The sequence below is a fragment of the Marmota monax genome, unplaced genomic scaffold (genome assembly GCF_021218885.2).
Source record: "Marmota monax isolate L192 unplaced genomic scaffold, Marmota_monax_Labrador192_F-V1.1 WCK01_AAM20220418_F8-fsc00073, whole genome shotgun sequence".
In the NCBI taxonomy this organism is placed as follows: domain Eukaryota; kingdom Metazoa; phylum Chordata; class Mammalia; order Rodentia; family Sciuridae; genus Marmota; species Marmota monax.
This window is the reverse complement of record NW_026692846.1, coordinates 706,369-726,972: the sequence shown is the minus strand read 5'-3', so window position 1 is coordinate 726,972 and position 20,604 is coordinate 706,369. Positions and strand designations below refer to the sequence as shown.

Below are 20,604 nucleotides of genomic sequence, written 5' to 3'. Positions count from 1 at the left end.
ATGGTCATGGGGTGGAGCAGCACTCCTGGTGGGATGAGCCTGTCAACCTGGAAAGGAGGTCCATAGTGCTGGTCAAATACTGGATGTTAAGATGGGTGATTGACATTAGAGACGATTCCCTGGGTCATATCCCTGACCAGAAATGAAGGGGACTTTCCAAGTGGGTACATCTGTGTGTGGGGAGGAGTCTGCATGTTTGAACAGCAGTCTGCGGGGACCTGGTTTTCCTTACTTGTATTCTGGGAGAATACACCTGGGCTTTTACCTGGGAAGTAACAAGGCAGCAGCACCCTTTGGATCCTTCCACATAGAAGTCATTGACCTATGGGGTACAGGATCTCAGAGTCACCCACATCCTTCAAAGCTAGCTTGGCAGGTCACTGACAGGACCCCTGAGGGTCTCCACACACATTAGCTCTTTGCACTGTTTTGTTTTGTTTTTTAATATTTTAATTGTAGTTGGATACAATACCTTTATTTTATTTACTTATTTTTATGTGGTGCTGGGATTGAACCCAGGGCCTCGCACATGCTAGGCTGCCGCAGACTGGCTGGGCACAAAATAACCGAGCCCTCTACACACACTTCCCGGAACTGCCTCCACGGGCTCCGCACGCCAATTCTCTCAGAACCCCGTGAGAACTCAATGGGAACTCCAAAGTAGCAGGCTCCCGAGGCAGCAGGATCTGCCCTAATCCTGGAGCAGGGTCACCTTTCAACCATTCCCTCTGGCAAAAATGCCAGGCGTAATTCTGACTAAACTGTGGCTCTCACAACACTAGGCGAGCACTCTACGGCTGAGCCACAACCCCAGCCCTGTTTGCACTGTTTGAGAAGTTCCCTTAGCTTTTTACATCCTTCCATAGTGATTTCCTTTCCTGTAAATTCTCAGCTTCCAACCTTAGACCTGTCTTCTTAATGGCTTTAAGGTTAGAACTGGTCTTCCATCCCTTACCCATAACCCCCAAGCCTGCAAGCCTGCAGGGCTTTTGCTATGAGACTGTGAAGTAGCACCTCTTCCCTAGGTCAGGCAGGCTGAGAGGTTCCAGGAATGAAGAATCGGAAGATTTTTTTTTTTTTTTTTTTTTTTACAAAGAGTAAATATTTTAATTTTTTAAGTATTCTCAATTTCATAATATTTTAAATAATCACACTAACCAGATACATTCCCCTTGTACCATATCAGTATTAACTTTAAGTATTCACATCCATAATTAACATAATTAGGAAATTTAGCAAAGATGGTAAACATCTACATGAATGTTCTCATACTTGTGGCAATTTAGTCTCTAAAATAAGTTAGGCTGGATTTACATAAAAGCTGAATTTGGTGCCTCTTTCAAATTTATCCTTGAAAAAACAAATAGTCCTGGTGAGCAGCAGGTTATACAGGGTGCCAGGCAAATCCTACCAGAAACTGGGAGCTGCTATTCCATACTACAAAATGCAGGAGAAGCAGAAGAGTGAACATGTTGGGGGCTGCTATTCTGACTGTCCAGGCACCAGAATCACCCTGAGCCAGTGCCACCCATCCCAGCTCTGGACACAGCAGTACTCTGGTGCTCACTAGGAAGCCAGCACCTGGAAGATTGCTTTTTTCATAAAAGAGTTGTGCACACTAAAACAAGAACTCCCAAGGCTATGGTGGACTCCCTCTACTAGAGTTTCACATTTTAAATGATAAAAACAAGAAATGCTTTTTAAATACAAGTGTGAGAAAGTAGGGAAAATTTAAACATCAAGAATCATAAGAATATATATAGTAGTACTGAATATAAATTTTATTTTTTTTTATTTTTTATTTTTTATTTGTAGATTGGCCCAATACCTTTATTTGACTTACTTTTACGTAGTGCTGAGAAGCCAATCGAGTGTCTCACATGTGCAAGCACTCTACCATTGAGGTACAACCTCAGCCCCCAAAATTGTTTTAAAACATTTAAATACACCATTAAGACATGAAAGACAGGCAGCATAGGGAGGAGATATCTACAATACTGACACTAAAAACAGTTCAGAACACATAAGAGACAAGGATCCTACAAATCAATGTGATATGAAATAGAAAACAGGAATTTCACAAAAGAAGTCAAGCAAGTTCAGATCACAGAAACCTAACACTGTCGTCACTGCAGCCCCTTTAGGAGCATGGGTCTCACCAAGCCTTCGGATGTGCTGCCGCTTCCTGTTGCCACTTAAGTCCTATCTCGGTGCTGAACGCGTCACTGTGTCTACACCTCCAACAAATGCCCTAAGGCTGCCTCCTTAGGCCTCATCCCACGGCCCCGGGTTCCCTGGTGGCCCTCCTGGTGGCCCTCCGCACCGGGCTCCAGGAACGCGGAGGCAGCCTGCAGGACTCGGCAGGCCTTCGTTCCAGGCGAACCCGGAGCCACACTCCCCTGACCAGACTCGGTCCCACCCGTGTGCAAGCCCTGACACCCTCGAGGTCCCAGGAGAACAGGCAGGTCCAGGTTTAGCTCGGCCTGAGCGGAACTTCAGGGCAAACCGCACGCCCTCGGCGCCGCGCGACCCACAATGCCCTGCGCCTACCTGGCCCCGCCCCCTGCACCGCGGCCTCAGATTGGCCGCGGGACTTCCGCTTCCCTGGTGGGCGGTGCTGTGGCCCCGGCCGGGGGCTGAGTTCCCGATCGCCATGCGGGAGGGCAGAGCCAGCCCAGGTGCGTCCAGCGGCAACGTGCGGGGAAGGTGGGAGGCCTGCCCCGAAGCCGAGGCGGCGAAGCTGCTGCCCTTCCTGGCGCCTGGCGCGCGGGCGGACCTGCAGGCCGCAGCAGTGCAGCACGTGCTGGCGCTGACCGGCGCGGAGTCGGGCCGCCAGCTGCTGGCTGGGCAGCAGGCGCTGCTGCAGGCGCTGAGTGAGCTGGCGGCGGCTCCGGCCCCTGCCCCAGCCCGCGACGCCGCCCGCGCGCTTGTGAACTTGGCTGCTGACCCCAGCCTGCACGAGCCGCTTCTGGCCGCCGACCCCGGGCTGCCGGCTCGTCTGTTGGGTCGTGCGTTGGACCCACAGTGGCCCTGGGCGGAAGAGGCGGCTGCCACGCTAGCCAACCTCAGTCGCGAGCCTGCGCCGTGTGCCGCGCTGATGGCGGCACTGGCAGCAGTCGAGCCAGGGCAGTCGAGCTTGGAGCGGTTGGTGTGTGCACTCTGCACGCGCGGCTACAACGCGCACGCGCCCCTACATTACCTGGGGCCGTTGCTCTCCAACCTTAGCCAGCGGCCTGCCGCACGTGCCTTCCTGCTGGACCCTGACAGGTGAAGCCCAGACTTCGCGCGGGTGGGGAGCGGGTGGAAGTGAGCAGGGATGGCAACTAAAGGCCTCTTCCAATAGGTGCGTGGTCCAGCGGCTGCTGCCCCTTATCCAGCGTTCAGACTCCTCAGTGCGCAGGGGAGGGGTGGTAGGGACTCTGCGGAATTGCTGCTTTGAGCACCGTGAGTTGAAGGGGGGGGAGGTTTGGGTGTTTCTGGGGTGGGCACTGGACTCTGGGTCCTCTACGAACCGACCTTATTATTATTATTATTAGTTGTAAATTGACACAGTATTTTTTCATGTATTTATTTTTTTGTGGTGCTGAGGATCAAAACCAGTGCCTCACACCTGTGAGGCAAGCGCTCTACCACTGAGCTACAGTCCCAGGCCCCCGACCTTATTCTTGTCCCCACCCCCAGGACACCATGAGTGGTTGCTTGGGCCTGAAGTCGACATTCTTCCCTTCTTGCTACTGCCTCTGGCTGGGCCTGAGGATTTCTCGGAGGAAGAGATGAACCGTGAGTGGCTTGGATTGATGGTGCCTAAGGGTGGGCCAGGCAGGAAGGAAGTCAACCCCAGGAGAGGGACGAGAAAGTGCCCAGACCCCTTCTGAAACTTTCCAGGAAAGAGTTGCTGAGCACAGATGAGGCTCACCCAGGTAGAGCCAGGTCTAACTGCCCAGTCAAGGCACCCAGTGCCTCCCACACTCACCCCCAGGGTTGCCTGTTGACCTGCAGTACCTGCCGCCAGAGAAGCAGCGTGAACCTGATGCTGACATCCGCAAGATGCTCATTGAAGCCATCATGCTGGTGAGCAGGGGTGTGCTATGTTAATGCCACCGTTCTACACACACATAGGAGCACACTGACATATGAGTAACCTCTTCAATATCCCCAGCTGACAGCCACTGCACCTGGGCGGCAGCAGGTGCGGGACCAGGGAACCTACCTGATCCTTCGAGAGCTGCATAGCTGGGAACCAGAGCCTGATGTGCGGTTGGCTTGTGAAAAGCTCATCCAGGTGGGTGCAAGGTTGGAAAGGCTGAGGAATGGGAGCCCACAGCTGTCCAGCTGTTCTACTCACCTGCCTCTTCTCCTGGCAGGTGCTAATTGGAGATGAGCCAGAATGTGGCATGGAAAACCTGCTGGAGGTGCAGGTGCCTGAGGATGTGGAACGACAGCTGCAGCAGCTGGACCGGGAGCAGCAGCAGCTGGCCCAAGAGTCAAGGGTGGAAGGGACTGCACCTACCTGAGGTCCCTTCAGCATGGGAGTCCAGAGCCACCTTTGCCAGACCTGCTAGACCAGACCTGCCTACAGACCTTCAAATCCCCTGTGCCCGCTGAGAAGCAGAGCTATACTTAGGCTAGAGTGAATGCTCAGTAAATGTTGGAGGGTTGAGGACACTTCCCAACCCTATGTCTCCTGTTGATACCAATAAGAATAAAGGTTGAGCCAAAGCCCACCAGGCCCTGTGCCACAGCTGCCTTCACATGAGGCAGATAGGTGGGCCAGTGGAGCCATGAGGAACCTGTTCTCAGGCAAAGTGGTGGACTTGACAGAAAGCATTGCACATCCTGAAGAGCATCCTCTATAAAGTCTGGGCATGGGCAGGTTCAGAGGTTCAAATAGAGCCTCCTGCTGTCAGCCCCATCCCCTGGGGCCCTTGGCCTGCTCTGCCTGAGACCTGGCCTCAGAGGACTGACCCAGCCACACCTGGATCCTGGGATCTTCCTAGGACTATGCCCCTGGGCCTGTCTTTGGAGCACTTGCTGGGTACTACTTTCTCTTGGGATCTCCATCTCTGCATGATCTATGCCCCAGGGTCCTCTGCGCCTGGTCAGCTCTTCCAGTCCCAGGTCAATCTGGTGTTCTCTCATAGCTCTCTAACTAGGCCTGCTCTCCTGGTCAGCTTCCCTGAGCTTCAGCTGCCTTTCAAGACATCGGGACGCTGCTCCCAGACCCTTTGCCTACCTCTGCAGAGAGCCTTCCCAGTGTGCCTGCAGTCTTGTCCCATTCAAGCCTCTCTTCCCACCACCACCTACCCGTGCCCTCACCCACATGGGCCTGGCATGCTTTTTTATCCTAGTTTCATATGTGTTCCCCTTGCCCCCAAGTTTGGAGCAGTTATAGTGGCTTTCACCCCACTTTGTTTCCTTCCTGAGCCTCATGCCCCCTGCGTGGGACTCTTGAGTGCTGTTCCCTCTTCACCAGTGAAGAGACCCTGATGAAGGAGCTTAGCTTCCGGAAGCTTGCAGGCCCCGTTCCACCTCACCAGAACCCTAAACTGCACTGCCTCATGTTCTCTGACATGGCTGGGTGCTTCATTAGGTGACACTGGTTTCCCTTTCCAGGGTGCCCTCTAGCCTGCCCCCATTAAAGCCTAGCAATCTAGGCAAGTGTGATAGATGTGCTGGTTTTTCCCTGAGAGACCAGAAAGGGGTGGCAGAGCCTCCACCAGGGAGGCAGCTGGAAGCCATTTCTTTTTCCCTGCATTAAGACAGCAGCACTCCCAGCTCCACAGAATAAACATTTTATCTGCCCATACCCACCCATTCACCCACCCTCAGTTGATCATGTAGTGCCCAGGAATGTTCCTGACAGCATAGGTAGAGCATAGACACAGTGACTGGCTCCCTGCTTTGGTGCACCAGAGCCCCAGCCCTGCAGAACCTGCTTCTTGTCTGGGGAAGACATTGGAGGTCCTGAGCGCCAGGCCCAAGGCGCTCTCCTCCCAGGTGTGCTTCTGCTGTTGCCGCCTTGGGTAGGTTGAGTCTGCACCATGCTCTGCATCCTCCTGGGGCGCTAGGAGCTGTGAACCCGCTAGCTTCTCTGAAACTGACAGCAGTGGAGTCAGATGGAGTGTAGAGGACTATCTGCTTCCCAACTCCACCCCCAGACCATGCCCCACCTGATGTGGTACCCACTACCGAGCGGAAGAGTGTGTGCACAGCAGGAAGCATCCAGCGGTGTGCAGCTACCTGCTGCAGATCCAGGCGTGCACGTGGGCGCAGGTGGAGCAGTCCCCGGATAAGGTCCCGGCACTCTGCAGGCAAAAACTCAGCTGTGGCCTGCAGCCGCCCCACCAGCTGTCTCCCAGCACCCCTGGTCCATGCCCACCACCACCAGTAATGGAGGCCACTTAGAGAGGTCAACCCATTTCAGTCCTGGCAAAAGTCTGAGAAAGTCCATGTGTCACTGAAGGGGAGACAAAGAGGCAAGATGGTGTTCCTGGGGCTAGTTCTGAGCTCAAACCAGCTTGGTGGAGCTACTGCCTTTCCTGGTGCCCAGCCCTCCCCCAGCCCAGCTTCCCCATCATGCACTTCCAAATGAGGTGGAAGATGAGTCCAGATCATTCTCCATTGCACTGGTCTTTGCTTTTTCTCCGGGCCTGAACTGGGGTTTTGGTGTGTGTGTGGGGGGGGGGGGGGGCGCATGAGGTAGGGGTGTTCACCTGGAGACAGGCCAGGCTGGAAGATAGGTCCATGGCGCATGAGGTGCAGCATGCGGTGAGGCTGGCTCTCTTTGAATGGCAGCTTCCCAGTCACCATGGCGTAGAGGATGATACCTCTGGAGACAAAGGCTCCTCTAGGTGGTGCTCCTTCCCAGCCCTCCCATAGGTCCTTATGCAGAGGGTGCCTGTGGGGTGGCACTCACAGGCTCCATAGGTCGGCCTGTTCGCCATTGTACTTCTTGCTCATGAGGATCTCTGGGGCTGTGTAGGCCACAGAGCCACAGAAGGTGCTCAGCAGTGAATTCTTGAGGCTTGAGTGGTTAGCAAAGCCAAAATCTGCATGGGGCATACAGGCGGAGCCGCACAGCGGTTGAAAGACAGGTCAGGGACCCATGGGTCAGAAGGGTATGGGTCTGCGCTGACATCTTGGGGAAGGCAGGGGCACCGAGTGGGTGAATTAGGGTGAGGCTGAGCAGAAGGCATTTATGGGATTAGGCCAGTGGGTTTGGGCTGCAGTGAGAGAGCTAAAGGTCAGGACTAGGTCATAGTTGAATGTAAGGCCTGCCTGAGACTGGCAGAAGTTGAAGGTCGTCGTGAAGGAGTGGAGCAGGCTTGGGGGCAGTGCCTGGCTCACCTGTCAGCTTTAAGAAGCCCTGGTCGTCCAGGAGTATGTTCTCACATTTCAGGTCCCTGCAGGGAAAAGGAAGGTGGGGCTGGGCCTGGGCTCAAGGGGACTCAAGGTGGGCAGGATAGCCAGGTGGCACCCTTACCGGTGCACAATGCCAGCATTGTGGCAATGGGCTACAGCGCTGACCAACTGCCAGAATAGCCTTCGGGCTTCCTCTTCCTCCAGCCCTGGGCAGTGTCGGTAGTCTGACACAGCATTGATATGTTCCAGCAGGTCACCTCGGGCAGCCAACTCCAGCACCAGGTAGAAGCGCTGACTGTTCTGATAGGTCTCATACAGCTGTACCTGCCAGACCCCCACCACCATTACCCTGAGGAGGGGTTGGGCCAAGGACGTCCAGGGACTGTGGAGTGTACTGGATCTGGGGTTTGGAATGGGGTTGGGCTTTAAGCCTAAAGACTTAAAGGTCAAAAGTTGGGGAGGTGGACAGGCCATGCTGGCCAGCAGGTAGGTATGGTAAGGCCTGGCCTTGAGGATGGGGAGAATAGGACAGGCTATGTCAAGACTACTGCCCACCACGTTCTGGTGCTTATAGGTAGCATTGAGTGATGAGATCTCACGGGGCAGGAACTTTTGAGAGAATTCCACAGGGGCCTCAGCCATGGAGACAATCTTGATAGCTACCTGTGGGAGGTAGTAGATGGTTGTGGCAGGACAGGCTCACTGTCCTTGATACACGTTGCTGAACTTCTCAGAGGCGTAGTTGGGTAAACAGTGTCTGTGGACAGTGCTGACCTCCCTGTCCTTTTCCTGGGCACTTATGTGTCCAAGGTTTGGTAACAGGGAGTGGTCATGGGAAATCCCAGAAGAAGCAGGAACTGGGGGGGGGGCATTTTGGAGGGAACTGGGGTTTCTAGAAGGTGCCTGAGTTGGTTCAGGAAACAGGGGACTGTTGTGGGGGGCAGAAGGTACCCCAAGGAGCCCACAGGAAGGAGACAGGCCTGCCTCACCATGGTGTGGTGCTTGCCCCGCAAGTCAGAGGACAGCTTGGGGTTGTGCTGCATGCGCTCCTGTGTGGCATAGGCCAGGTAGACCTTGGAGAATGCTCCAGAGCCAATCCTCTTGGAGGAGAGCAAGTAGCCATTGTCCATGCATTCTCGCACCTGTTCTATGAAGGTTCTGTGGTCCGACCTGAGCCTACCACTGCCCTTCATGGAGGGCAGGGTGCTACCAAAGGGAGCGTGGCAGTCCAGCTCACTGCCAGTTTCAGTCACAGGGTGGGACAAGCTGTGTCAGAGGGCAAAGGCTGGAGCAGCAGGGGACTGAGAAGGAGCTGCACCCCTCGAGGCAGCAACCAAGTTTCTGGAGACTTGCTGGAGGTGGGAGGTTAACACACCTATAGACTGGGTGGGGAGCACAGGCTCTGGGAAGCTGGGGACACATTCTAGAATGGACGATTCTAGAACTGTACCTTCATTGTGCCCCAAAGCATGTGTCGCCTCAGAACCTTCCCCCTGTGAGAATGGCTTGTTGAATCAGCCGGTCCTGCCACTCTGTTGGGGTGGGGAGAACCCACTTCAAGGGCTAGAGCCAGGGTGAGGCCTCTGTGAGCCACTCTGAATGTGTTGGCCACTGAAGACCTTTACAGAAACTGGGGACTCTGGGGGCAAAGGCAGGAGGGCTAACCTTCCAAGGATACGGGAAGGGAAAAAGGGTGGAACGTGCGCCGACTGCTGTTTCAGCTGTGACTCCTCCTCGAGGGGATTCCCAACACCCCCTGTGGCTGCACCAGAAGAGGGATGGGTTGGGAGAGCAGATGAGGACTGCTGCAGGAAGCCTCCCAGCTGGAGCTCTCTGTAAGCTGACCACACATCCCTAGGGCAAGCTGCCCTGGGCCTGGGCCCTCCGAGACCATCAACTCCAGCAGATAGGGGCCAACATCTCTCCCTTCTTCTGGCCCCCAGAGTCCTTAGAGCATTGGTACTGTCAGGAGGAGCAGTAACTGACACAACTGAGTGCCTGCTTGCCAAGTGCCACTCTAGACAGTGATGTTAGCTGCCCCACCCAGAGGACACTCTAAGGTACCCATTCCACAGGAGGCAGCTCACAGCCAGGATTGTAAAGCTGCATAAAACTAAACAATACGTCTTCACACAGGATGAAACTGAGACCCAGCAGTGGCAGAGCCCAAGCCCAAATGTCAGAACTTTCTCAGCTGTGAGCCAGATAGTCTGGTGCAGCAGGCAGTGGGCAGCCTAGGAGTTTCCACAAGGGCCTGATGTGTGGTATAGGCCCAGTGAGTCTGGGGGCTGGCATCATTCCTGCACTGAGACGGATGGGTGAATGTGGTGAGCACGTAGTGGAGGCCTTGGAATAGGCTGGCCTGGGCTGATCAGACACATTTTCTCATCCCTATTGGATCATGAGCCTCTTCTTCTTCCTCTTCCTCTTCCTCCTCCCTTCCTACCCCCTCTTTTTTCTTTGGATTGAACCCAGGGGTGTTTTACCAATGAGCTACATTCCCCAGTCATTTTTATTTTGAGGCAGTTCTTGCTAAGTTGCTGAGGCTGGCCTTGAACCTCTGATCCTCCTGCCTCAGCTTCCCAAGTGGCTAGGATCACAGGCCCATGCCACTACATGCAGCCCATTAGATTTTCTGTTTGTTTTTGGTATCAAGGATTGAACCCAGTGTGGGTTTAACCACTGTGCAACATCCCCAGCCTTTTTTTGGTACTGGGGATTGAACTCAGGGGCACTCAACCCCTGAGCCACATCCCCAGCCCTATTTTGTATTTTATTTAGACACACGGACTCACTGAGTTGCTTAGCACCTCGCTTTTGCTGAGGCTGGCTTTAACTTGTGATTCTTGGGGCTGGGGATGTGGCTCAAGCGGTAGCGTGCTCCCCTGACATGCGTGCGGCCCGGGTTCGATCCTCAGCACCACATACAAACAAAGATGTTGTGTCCGCTGAGAACTAAAAAATAAATATTAAAAAATTCTCTCTCTCTCTCTCTCTCTCTCTCTTAAAAAAAAAAAATTAACTTGTGATTCTTCTGCCTCAGCCTCGCAAGCCGCTGTGATTACGGGTGTGCACACTATGCCCGGCAATCCCCGGCCTTTTTTATATTTTATTTAGAGACAGGATCTCCCTAAGTTGTTGAGGCTGGCTTTGAATTCATGATCCTTTTTCAGCCTCTTGAGCTGCTGGGATTACAGGTATGCACTGCCGGGCCTATGTAATTCTTAACCACAAGGCTCAAGATTCATGCTTGATATTCCCACCTTGTCTGACAAAGTGCCTGGAATATAGAAAATGTGGATATACTACCTGGCCTATGGCTGATCTGGAGTTTAGAAAAAGACAACTCCTGAGAATTTAATGTGGGTTGGTTACCCAGGAATTAGAAGGGCTGGGGCACATGAGAAGTCAGGTGAAGGTGGATAGCCTCAAGAAGTGCTGCTCTTGGGCCTGGGGATATAGCTTAGTTGGTAGAGTGCTTGACTTTCATGCTACAAGGCCCTGGGTTCAATCCCCAGCACCACATTAAGGAATCCCCAAACAAAATAAAGCATGTTGCATTCCTCACTACAAAAACACTCAGCGCCCCTCCAGGGGAACTGGGTTCCCAAGATAACCACACAAGAGACAGGGATACCTTTTCCTTTGGGGGTCCTGTGACTGCTCCTCTGACTTAAGGGTCCACAGAAAGAGTGAGAGCCAGCACCTGCTGACCCTTTTATTGGGGGGAAGCCATTCAAATGAGGCAAGGGGTCAGGCGACAGGGGGTTGAGTCCAGCTTCCTGATGTCTGCTGTCAGCAGGTTGACTGACATCTAGGAAGGCCACGCCCAAAGGCAGAGCAAGAGAAGGGGCACACAGAGGGCATTTCCATGGAACATTCTATCCCAAACAGGGCAAAGGGGTAATATCACAAAGGAACAGGTGATCGTGATTCGACCCCTGGGGCTGCAGGAAGGCTCGCCTACACCTGAAGACACGTTCTGCTACTTCAAGGATGGGGGCAATATTGAGGTCTCTACAAAAATGACTGACGGAGCCTCTTCTGATCACGGGAAGGAGAATGCCGGTCATTCACAGTCATTCACAACAACAACAACAAAACCTGTGCTTCTAGAGCTGGAGGCTAAAGGGAAAATTGCATGGCCCCAGCCAGGAGCCCATACATCCTCGCTGCACCCCTTCCCTCACCTTCCTGGCTTTCACCTGTGCCAGAACCCAACTGGAAGCCAACAAGTGTTAAGCTGAGTAGTGACAAGCAAGATCCGGAATAGTCATCAGCTCTGTCCACCCTCTTTGCAAAGTCTTATTTATCCTTCTGTTTGTCTGCACCCTTATAAACCCATCAACACCATTACCTGCTGGGCTTTGTGCTTAATAATGTAATGCATGCTGGGCAGTTCGTGTGCTTGGGAAGGGGAGTGACCACTATAAATGGGAGGAGTACAAGGCCAGTGGGGCATGTTGGACTTTGGCCTTGGAGCAGAGCACTACAGGCTTTAAGCAGGGCAGTGAGTCCAGGCATGAACTTGGAGAAGCTCTGTTCCTGGGCAAGTTCCCTGATTAGTTCTCCTGCCAGCTGGGAGTCATCTCCCAGCAATGTCTTTTTTTTTTTTTTTCCCCAAATACTTATTTTTTAGTTGGACACAATATCTTTATTTTTATGTGGTGCTGAGGATCGAACCCAGGGCCCCCACATGCTAGGTGCTAGGTGAGCCCTCTAATGCTGAGCCACAATCCCAGCCCCTCCTAGCAGTGTCTTGAACCAGGCCCCCATATGTCTATCATCTAACTCTCTTGACCATCTATGTCCTGTCCCACTCTCTTGGATTCCATCCCCACAGAAACAGGTGAAATTAATCTTGCTGGGGGTTAAGAACGTTTTGTCCCTACTTTGCCTCCTCGAACCCTTAGCCCACTGCCCTCCCAGGACCCCACCCAACCTGCGGTTTGATTTCCACATCTAACCACTCTGACAGGCTTGGAATCGGTCAGTTTGCTGCTTCCTTTTTCTCAAATGGCTCTCTTCCTGTGCTTCCAGAACACCACACACTCCTTTCTTTGAGCTGTGAACTTATCCAGGTGATTTTGGCCTCCCGGTCTTTGCAGTAGGGAGTCTGCCCTGGGCGTTCCTCTCACCTGGGGCGGGGAGCGGTTTGGGTCCTTCCCACCTTTGCTGTAAGTTCCCAGCCGCTCACGCCTCTTCATAGCCCTTCTCCTGCGCTGTAATTGGCTTTATTAATCATTCACTTGTTTGTTTGTGCTTAATAATGTAATATATGCTGGGCAGTTTGTGTGCTTGGGAAGGGGAGAGGTGACCACTATAAGTGATTTAGAAGTTCCTAGGGCAGGGACCTATTTTGATTTGCATGGTCTGTTGGTAACTGGACTGTGCACCTCTGATGGGCATGCGTGTGTTTGCGTTCGCTGAGGGGTGCGCAACCTAGGTCTCTGGGGCGCCTGTTGGATGTTCTCTGTGAGCGAGAGCCCGACAATGCCCAGTGTGTTTCTGGACAGGTACGTGTTTGTGTGAACCTGTGGGCTCTGTGCACATCTGGATGCAATGACACACCGACCTGCGCCCTCAGGATGTGCGGGGTGAAGGGGACACCTAGCGCCGGGCCCGCAGGTGTCCCAGCCTCCACGCCACGCTCGCGCCCAACAGTCAGGTGCGACCATCACGCGGCGCCCAGGGGCGGGGCCCAGCGCGAGGCGGAGTCTGCGCACGACTCGCGCTGGGGGGCCATGCGCGGGGTAGAGCGTGAGGGACGTACCTCCGGCCAATGAGCGCAGAGAATGCGTGGAGGTGGGGCCAGGCTGTCGCGCGCAGGGACGCGGTTGGTCGGAGGGCTGCGGGGCGGGGCTAGGCGCACGACTCCGGTGACTCCAGGCCGAGGCCGGGCTGGAGGGCGGTGTCCAGGTCCCGGCGTCTGGGCTGTGGCTCCTCCTCAGGTAAAGGGCAGGCGGGAGTGCCTTCGGCGACGCTGAGGAAGCGCCCCTTCGGGTGTCTGAGCTGGAGAGCCTGGAGGTTGTCCCTTCTGCTGGGCAGAGCGCCAAGTCGAGTTGGGGCGCCACCCCAAGGTCAGCGACGAGCGCCGGGAGGTGCTGTTCTTCTCGGGCCGGGGCTCAGGTGCACCCTACGGCCCCGCGGGACGGGCTTGGCCGCGTCGCTACCGGAAGAGACCTAGGAGCTTGCGACTCAATTCCTCCTTGGTCTGCTTCTTGAGAGGCGCGCGAGTTCCCTCCCGGAACTCGCCGGCCCCGGTGCCTGCCCCTCCCGGGGAGCCCCTCTCACCGGCCCGGGTGCCTGCCCCTGCGGGGGAACTTAACTCGTTGGTCTCTGCCTGCCCTTGTGGGGAGCACGGTGGCCTTCGGCTCTTGTCCCTACTTTCTGGGGTGGTCCATGTTTCTGTGGCCTACTGAGGGGTCTTTCAGAGGAGGTGTCCTTTCCTTTTATGCCTCTGAAGCTAAGCCTAAACCCTAATGTTCCCAGTGCATTGGGGCCATAGTCTTTTAGTGTTCGATGATTTAGAGGCCATCTAGAGCAGGGAAGTGATTTGTCCAGAGTCAGGAGTGTCTACTAGTCTTACAGTGTAGGTCACAAAGCTGAAAGGGCTGTGGGAAGTCCAGCAACGAAGCCAAGGCTAGAGCTAGGTGATGCTTAGCTAGAACTGGCCCATGGGATTTTGGGTTCCTATTTTCCTGCAGTGTCAGGACAGCCGCAGTGCAGGGCTCATTTCTGCACATCTTACAGAGGTCCCCATTGCCAGCTCAGGCTAGAGATTGGACAGAGCCATAAACGCTAGTGCAATGAGGTCAGCATCAGGGGGTGAAGGAAGGAGGGCCTGGCAAGGAGAGCAGCCCAGCCTGGGGATGTGAACTGGAGCAGCTGTTGGGGTGATGGGCAGCTTAGAGGAGCTAGTCCAGGAGGCAGAGACCACTTTGGAAGGAGATGGTGGGGTGGTAGAAGTGGAGGAGGTGTGTGTGTGGGAGAGATGGAGGACCAGGGGCTGGTGGTATTGATTTCTGAACCAGATAACTGAGTGGTGACAACGCAGGAAAGAAGCAGATGGGGTAGCAGTTGTGGGAGGTCAGGGGTGAAGATGGTGGGTTGAGCCTTAGAGCTGTTGGGCTTGAGTGGCCATGGCCATCTGGAGGAGACTCTTAGTAGGCATATGGTCCTTGGTGAGGTGAAGTTGGGTTCCCCTCTGGGAATCATTGGTTGTGGGTATTTCATGGGCATGTATGCTAATGATGTGATTGACTGTATAGTCTCTGCACCCTGGAGGCTTGAGGATGCTGCTGTCTGCAGATCTTCTTTCCCACACCTCAGGTAAACAGGTGAACTTTGTCTCTGATGGGAATGAGGAATGTCCTAGGGTTGAGCTGTCTTTGTTTTCTTGAAATAGATGTTCAGGCTGCTGTGGCTTTTCAGATCTGAATCTTGCTATACTTCTCTGTCCCCCAAGGTTGATTGCTGCTATCCTGTGGAACACTAGGGGGCAGAGGTGGAACTTTGGAGCATGTGCCTGCTCACGTTCACAGCCATTGGTGTGTACTTGGAGAGGTAGATGTCTGTGCTTGCCCTTCTTTCCTAGGGTCCACAGAAGCCCAGGTGAGAAGCAGAGTTGCTGCTTTCTGTGATCAGCAGCCCCAGGCCTTGGCCCCTCTTTCTGTGAACTAAGTTGTTTGAGTGTAAGCATGTTCTCTGCCAGTGCAGCTCACAGAGTCTGATTCCCTTGGGGAGGAGCACCAGATGAGGCTCCCATGGCTCTTGTGAGCTCCTGGGAAGTGCTCAGAGAATGATGGTTGATAAATCATGAGAATCATGCTTTCTTCACTGAACTAGAGGGCCACCTTGCTTGGGGAGTTGGTATGTGAACCCAGTGACATAGCTCCACTTGGATTATGTTGAGAAATTGTGTTCTTGGGGCTTGACAAGCAGTTACCCAGCCCAAGTTTGTGCTGGTGACTCTAGAAGTTGACTCTTCTCTGGCCCCTGTGCTAGGGAAAAAGGGCCCTTGGACTCCATGTCTGGCTAGGGCAGTCCATGACCACCCCATATATGTCTGACCCTCCAGGCCAGCTCATCATAGCCTCTGGGCTGTGGTGTGCTTGCCTCCTCTGGGCTCAGTGCAGGTGATGTAATACTTCTGTTGTGTCCACACATGCAGCGGCTGTAATACTTATGAGTGTTTTTTTTTTTGTTTTGTTTTGTTTTGTTTTTTTTTGTTTTTCAGTACTGGGGAATGAACCCAGGAGAACTCTACCACTGAGCTTTTCATTTTTTATTTTGAGAGTCCTGCTAAGTTGCTGAGGCTGGCTTTGAACTTGTTATCCTGCTTCAGCCTCCCAAGTTGCTGGGATTATAGGCCTGTGCTGCTGTCCTGGGTTCCTGTGAGTCCTTTTTGTGGCAAAGAGAGCCCTCATACAAGGACTTTGTGGGCCTCAGACAGGGCCAAGTGGGCATTTACTAAATGTGGAACCGAGAGGACACAGCTTCATCATTCATGTAAGAGTGCCATTCTGTAGGAGGACAGGCCCCATCAACTCGACCTCCTACCTCTTCTTCCATAGTTTTGTTTTATTTTTTTTAAATAAAACCACCATGGTGGGCATCTGGTGGTCTTTCTTTCTTTCTTTCTTTCTTTCTTGTGGCGCTAGGGAGTGAACCAGGGCTTTGTGCATGCGAGGCAAGCACTCTACCAACTGAACTATGTCCCCAGCCCTATTTTTCTTAACATGTCTGTACATTTCTTGATATCTGTGCACTAGTGTGAGGGTCTCTGTTGAGAGATGTGAAAAAGTTCTGGGCCATCTGGCTTGAGTGGCCTTTCCTCTGGCTCTGCCAGGGGTACTAGCACCCAGCATCCCTGTCCTTATGACTTGGGATGCTCTTGGAACCTACCACGTGCCTGGCTTCTCTCCAAGTCAGAGTGTGACTAGAGGTGCTGATCATCAGCACTTGTAGAGGGTGGAGGGGCCCAGGCAGAGTCTATGTGGGCTGATGGCTGTGCCACAGTCCCACAAGGTGTCTGCTTGCAGCACTGAGTCCTTGACTGACCATTGTACCACACTGTCCCTCTGCTCTGGAAAGGGAGGATAGAGCTGTTGGTCTGAAGGAGTGATCAGCACAGCCTCCATTTATCTGTGGGCTATTTCTCCTAAGAAATCCTGTATGTTCTTTGCCCTTTTTCTTGTTTGTCTTAGTAATGCACAAACTCCTTTGCATATTATATTAGGAAAATAGTCTTGTCATATATATTATGAATGATCTGTCCTGCATTGTCTATAATTTGGCCAGTATCACTCCCAGCACTTCCTCCCTCCCTCTCCACCTTGTATCCACTGGTCTTTGTTGGTTGGTTTGGTACCAGGGATTGAACCTGGGGAACTTAACCACTGAGCCACTTCCCCAGCCCTCTCTATTTTTTATTCTGAGACAGGGTCTTACTAAATTGCTTAGGGCCTTCCTAAATTGCTGAGGCTGGCTTTGAACTTGTAATCCTCCTGCCTCAGCCTCCTGAGCCACTGGGATAACAGGTGTGCACCAATGTGTGGGCTTCATTCATTCATCCTTTTTTTTTTAATTTTAAAAATATCTTTATTTATTTATTTTATGTGGTGCTGAGGATCGAATCCAGTGCCTCACATGTGGGAGGCAGGCGCTCTGCCACTGAGCCAGCCCCAGCCCCTTGCATTCTTTATTAATATAGACTTGTGCTGTAAACTCCCACAGAATTCAACATAACTTTTTATTTTAACGTGGTTTATAACTTTTTGCATTGAACCAGGGTATCTTGCCACTGGCCCACATTCCTAGCCCTTTGGTTTTCATTTTGGGACGGCGTCTCACTGGGTTGCCCGGGCCGGGCTAGGACTGCCACCTCCTGCTTGAGCCTCACAGATTACTGGGATCCCAGGTGAGGGCCACCCTCCCACCTTGTGATTCCATTTTGTGTCCCTTTTGTGGTACCTGCATGACTTCAAAGCATAGTGAAGAGTTTCTAAATACTTGAGAATTTCTTAGTTATCTTTCTCTTATTGATTTATTTTATTCATTGTGGTCAGAGAATGTACTTTGTATGTCTTGAATTTTTGACATTTATTTATTTATTTATTTATTTATTTTTTAAAATATATTTATTTTTTAGTTTTTTGGCGGACACTACATCTTTGTTCACAACATCTTTGTTTGTATGTGGTGCTTAGGATAGAACCCGGGCCGCAGGCATGCCAGGCGAGCGCGCTACCGCTTGAGCCACATCCCCAGCCCCGTTGACATTTATTTATTTTTTAAAAAATATTATTTTATTGCATTTGCTAAAGTGTTTGTGTCAGTTTATTTTATTTTATTTTCTAGTTTTTGGCAGACACAACATGTTTATTTGTTTTTTTTTTTTTTTTTTTGTTTTTTTTTTAATTTTTTATTGTTGGTTGTTCAAAACATTACAAATTTCTTGATATATCATATTTCACACTTTGATTCAAGTGGGTTATGAACTCCCATTTTTACCCCATATACAGATTGCAGAATCACATCAGTTACACATCCATTGATTTACATATTGCCATACTAGTGTCTGTTGTGTTCTGCTGCCTTTCCTATCCTCTACTATCCCCCCTCCCCTCCCCTCCCCTCCCCTCTTCTCTCTCTACCCCCTCTACTGTCATTCATTTCTCCCCCTTGTATTATTTTTCCCTTTCCCCTCACTTCCTCTTGTATGTACTTTTGTATAACCCTGAGGGTCTCCTTCCACAACATGTTTATTTGTATGTGGTGCTGAGGATCGAACCCGGGCCGCACGCATGCCAGGCGAGCGCGCTACCGCTTGAGCCACATCCCCAGCCTGAATTTTTGACATTTATAAGATTTGTTTTATTGCCCAGAATATGGTTAGTCTTGGCAAATGTTCCTGTGTTTTTGGGAAAAAAACCCACATGTATCCTAATGTTATCGAAGGGAGCGTTCAGTGAATGCTGATCAGGTCAAATTGGTCAACAGTGTGGCCATTCACACCTCTGTCTTGCTGGTTTTCCCCTTGTCCTCTCTGTCCCGGAGAGAGGAGTGTTGAAAGCCGTTACTCAGGTCTGTCTGTGCTCCCTCCATTCGTACCAGGCTTGCTCTGTACCTTTTGGGGCTCTGTTATGTGTCCACAGAGTGTCCAGAGTTGTCGTGTTGATGAGACTGGCAGTCTGGCTGGCTTGATTTTCTTTTCCCACCCTTTTACCCTGAACCTCTTGTGAACACAGCACCTTTCCTGCAGTGTTTGAATATGTGACGTAAGTCACAGTGACTGTTGGCATGACCTCGTCTGCTGAGTCTCTCCTTTGTGCTTGTCCGGGTCAGTTGGCATCGAGCCATTCATCTTCGTCATGGGTCTCCTCTTCTTTTTTTCCGTGCTCCCTCCCTCCCCCTCCCCTCTTCTTCTTCCTGCTACCTCAGCCTCCTGGTAACTTTGGATACCAGCCATTGCATCTCTCCTTGCTGCACCCTGTCATCCCGCTTGAACTTTGTGCTAGGATTTGGTAAGTTTCTTGGATGCACTTGAGTCCATTCAGGGCTTCTTTCAGCTTTGTGAGGGGACAGAGCAGCATTTAGTCTAGGAGAAGTTTTATGTCATCACTAAGGTAAGACCCTTTCGTAGCACTCTGCCTGGTACCTGTACCTGGTGACATCTGTGCTTTTCACTCTGGCCTGGGACCAGGCACATTCCTGGCCCTTTGTAAGCTCCGGATGCTGTTTTTGCCAATCCCTTTGGGTAGGTTTTCCCCAGTTTCGGTTACTTTTCCTTCTGTGGCACTTGTATTAGTTTTCTAACGCTGCTGTAACAAATTACCACAGACTTAAAGTTATTACACAGATTCATCATCTTAAATTGCTTAAAGTCAGAAATCCCACGTGGGTCTCACTAGGTGTATAGGTATAGGTATAGGTAGGGCTGCGTTCCTTTTTTGTGGCTCTGGGAAGGATCTGTTTCTGCTTTCAGGTTGTCTTTTTTTTTTTTTTTTTGAGAGAGAGAGAATTATTTTTTTAATATTTATTTTTCTTTAGTTTTCGGCAGACACAACATCTTTATTTGTATGTGGTGCTGAGGATTGAACCCAGCGCCGCGCACATGCCAGGCGAGCGCACTACCGCTTGAGCCACATCCCCAGCCCTGCTTTCAGGTTGTCTACAAAATTTGTTTCTTTGCATTTTAGTACCAAAGTCCTTGCTTTCTTTCCACCTATGAGCTGAGGGCTTCTGTAGGCCACCCCTATTTCTTGTATCAAAGCCACCTTCCTGCATCTTCAAAGTCACCAGTGGTGGGTTGAGTGTTTCTCATGCCTTGAATTTTTTTTTTTTTTTAACTCTCTTATTTCTTCTCTTTGACTCAGTGAGAGAGTATTCTTTTTTTAGTGGGGTGGGTGGGGGTGGGGGTGGGGGTGGAGTATGAGGATTGAATTTAGGGCCTTGTTTAGGCTAGGCAAGTGCTCTATCACTGAGTTACATCCTGAGGCCTTTTGATTTCTTTAAGATCCCACTAAGTTGTCTAGACTGATCTCAAATTGGCACATGTCTTACTTCACCCTCCTGAGTAACTGGGATTACAGGTAGGTGCCACCATGCCTGGCTAAATTTTCTGCTTTGAAGGATCTGCTCTCACCCTGATAATCCACAATAATCTAGTCTCTAGGTATATACCTTTAATTTCATTGCTAAATCCCTTTTCCATATAAGTGAAAGTGTTCATGTATTCTGTGTATTCGGGAATGGGCATCTTTGGGGACATTATTCTGCCAACCCAGCACTGATCACAATTCACTGAGTGCCTGGAAGACCCTCTGCAGGTCTCCAGCGTTCTCTCTGGATGTGTTAATCTGCTTTCCATCACTGTAAGATTATACCTGAGATAATGAATTTATAAAAGCAAAAAGGTTATTTTAATTTATGGTTTAGAGGTTCCATTGTATGATCAGACAGACCTGTTGCTTTTAGCCTTCTGGTGAGGGTACTGGGTAGACATGATGGGGAGCAAGTGGCATAGGAAAACTGCTTACCTTGTGGCCAGGAAAGGGATGGGGCAAGGGTCCCATAATCCCCTTTTGGGGCACACCCCCAGTAAGCTATGGACCTCCCATTGGGTCCCACCTCCTAAAAGTTCCACCCTCCCAATAACTCTACCCTGGGAACCAAGCCTTGAGCACTTGTGTCTTTGGGGACACCTGTCACCATAGCCCTGGGCGGCTCTCTGCTGCT

The 20,604-nt window shown here is 51.7% G+C and overlaps 3 protein-coding genes across 7 annotated transcripts in view; 2 read left to right on the top strand and 1 right to left on the bottom strand.

The window, feature by feature from the left end:
* Nucleotides 1–2,617: 2,617 nt before the first annotated feature.
* On the top strand, nucleotides 2,618–4,724 carry Hgh1 (HGH1 homolog). The gene is made up of 6 exons (XM_046449263.1): nucleotides 2,618–3,267; nucleotides 3,344–3,444; nucleotides 3,682–3,780; nucleotides 3,980–4,071; nucleotides 4,160–4,282; nucleotides 4,365–4,724. Exons 1-6 carry the CDS (start codon nucleotides 2,654–2,656, stop codon nucleotides 4,512–4,514), a joined length of 1,179 nt encoding a protein of 392 aa, XP_046305219.1. The 5' UTR covers nucleotides 2,618–2,653; the 3' UTR covers nucleotides 4,515–4,724.
* A 1,031-nt stretch (nucleotides 4,725–5,755) lies between these two features.
* On the bottom strand, nucleotides 5,756–12,569 carry LOC124095711 (testis-specific serine/threonine-protein kinase 5-like). The gene is made up of 10 exons (XM_046448945.1): nucleotides 12,533–12,569; nucleotides 9,028–9,124; nucleotides 8,352–8,628; nucleotides 7,918–8,025; nucleotides 7,484–7,686; nucleotides 7,348–7,403; nucleotides 6,917–7,049; nucleotides 6,714–6,829; nucleotides 6,171–6,305; nucleotides 5,756–6,097 (listed from the first exon to the last, which is right to left on the bottom strand). Exons 1-10 carry the CDS (start codon nucleotides 12,567–12,569, stop codon nucleotides 5,826–5,828), a joined length of 1,434 nt encoding a protein of 477 aa, XP_046304901.1. The 3' UTR covers nucleotides 5,756–5,825.
* A 653-nt stretch (nucleotides 12,570–13,222) lies between these two features.
* Mroh1 (maestro heat like repeat family member 1) overlaps nucleotides 13,223–20,604 on the top strand; it is a 74,573-nt gene continuing 67,191 nt past the window's right edge. For 4 of the 5 annotated variants that reach the window (XM_046448932.1, XM_046448930.2, XM_046448931.1 and 1 more), the window contains exon 1: nucleotides 13,235–13,442. The gene's annotated coding sequence lies outside the window, so the exon portion shown is untranslated. Of the gene's footprint in view, nucleotides 13,443–20,604 lie in introns of all 5 variants that reach the window. The other variant, XM_046448926.1, reaches the window with a different exon arrangement.

Excerpts from the sequence above, each read along its gene's own strand:
- Hgh1 (XM_046449263.1), top strand. The coding sequence starts at position 2,654 with ATGCGGGAGGGCAGAGCCAGCCCAGGTGCGTCCAGCGGCAACGTGCGG. Across the intron at positions 3,781-3,979 it reads CTCGGAGGAAGAGATGAACC|GGTTGCCTGTTGACCTGCAG; the intron begins GTGAGTGGCTTG and ends ACTCACCCCCAG. Across the intron at positions 4,072-4,159 it reads TCATTGAAGCCATCATGCTG|CTGACAGCCACTGCACCTGG; the intron begins GTGAGCAGGGGT and ends CAATATCCCCAG.
- LOC124095711 (XM_046448945.1), bottom strand. The coding sequence starts at position 12,569 with ATGAAGAGGCGTGAGCGGCTGGGAACTTACAGCAAAG. Across the intron at positions 7,687-7,917 it reads CCTATAAGCACCAGAACGTG|GTACAGCTGTATGAGACCTA; the intron begins GTGGGCAGTAGT and ends GGGGTCTGGCAG. Across the intron at positions 6,830-6,916 it reads CAGGCCGACCTATGGAGCCT|AGGTATCATCCTCTACGCCA; the intron begins GTGAGTGCCACC and ends CTTTGTCTCCAG.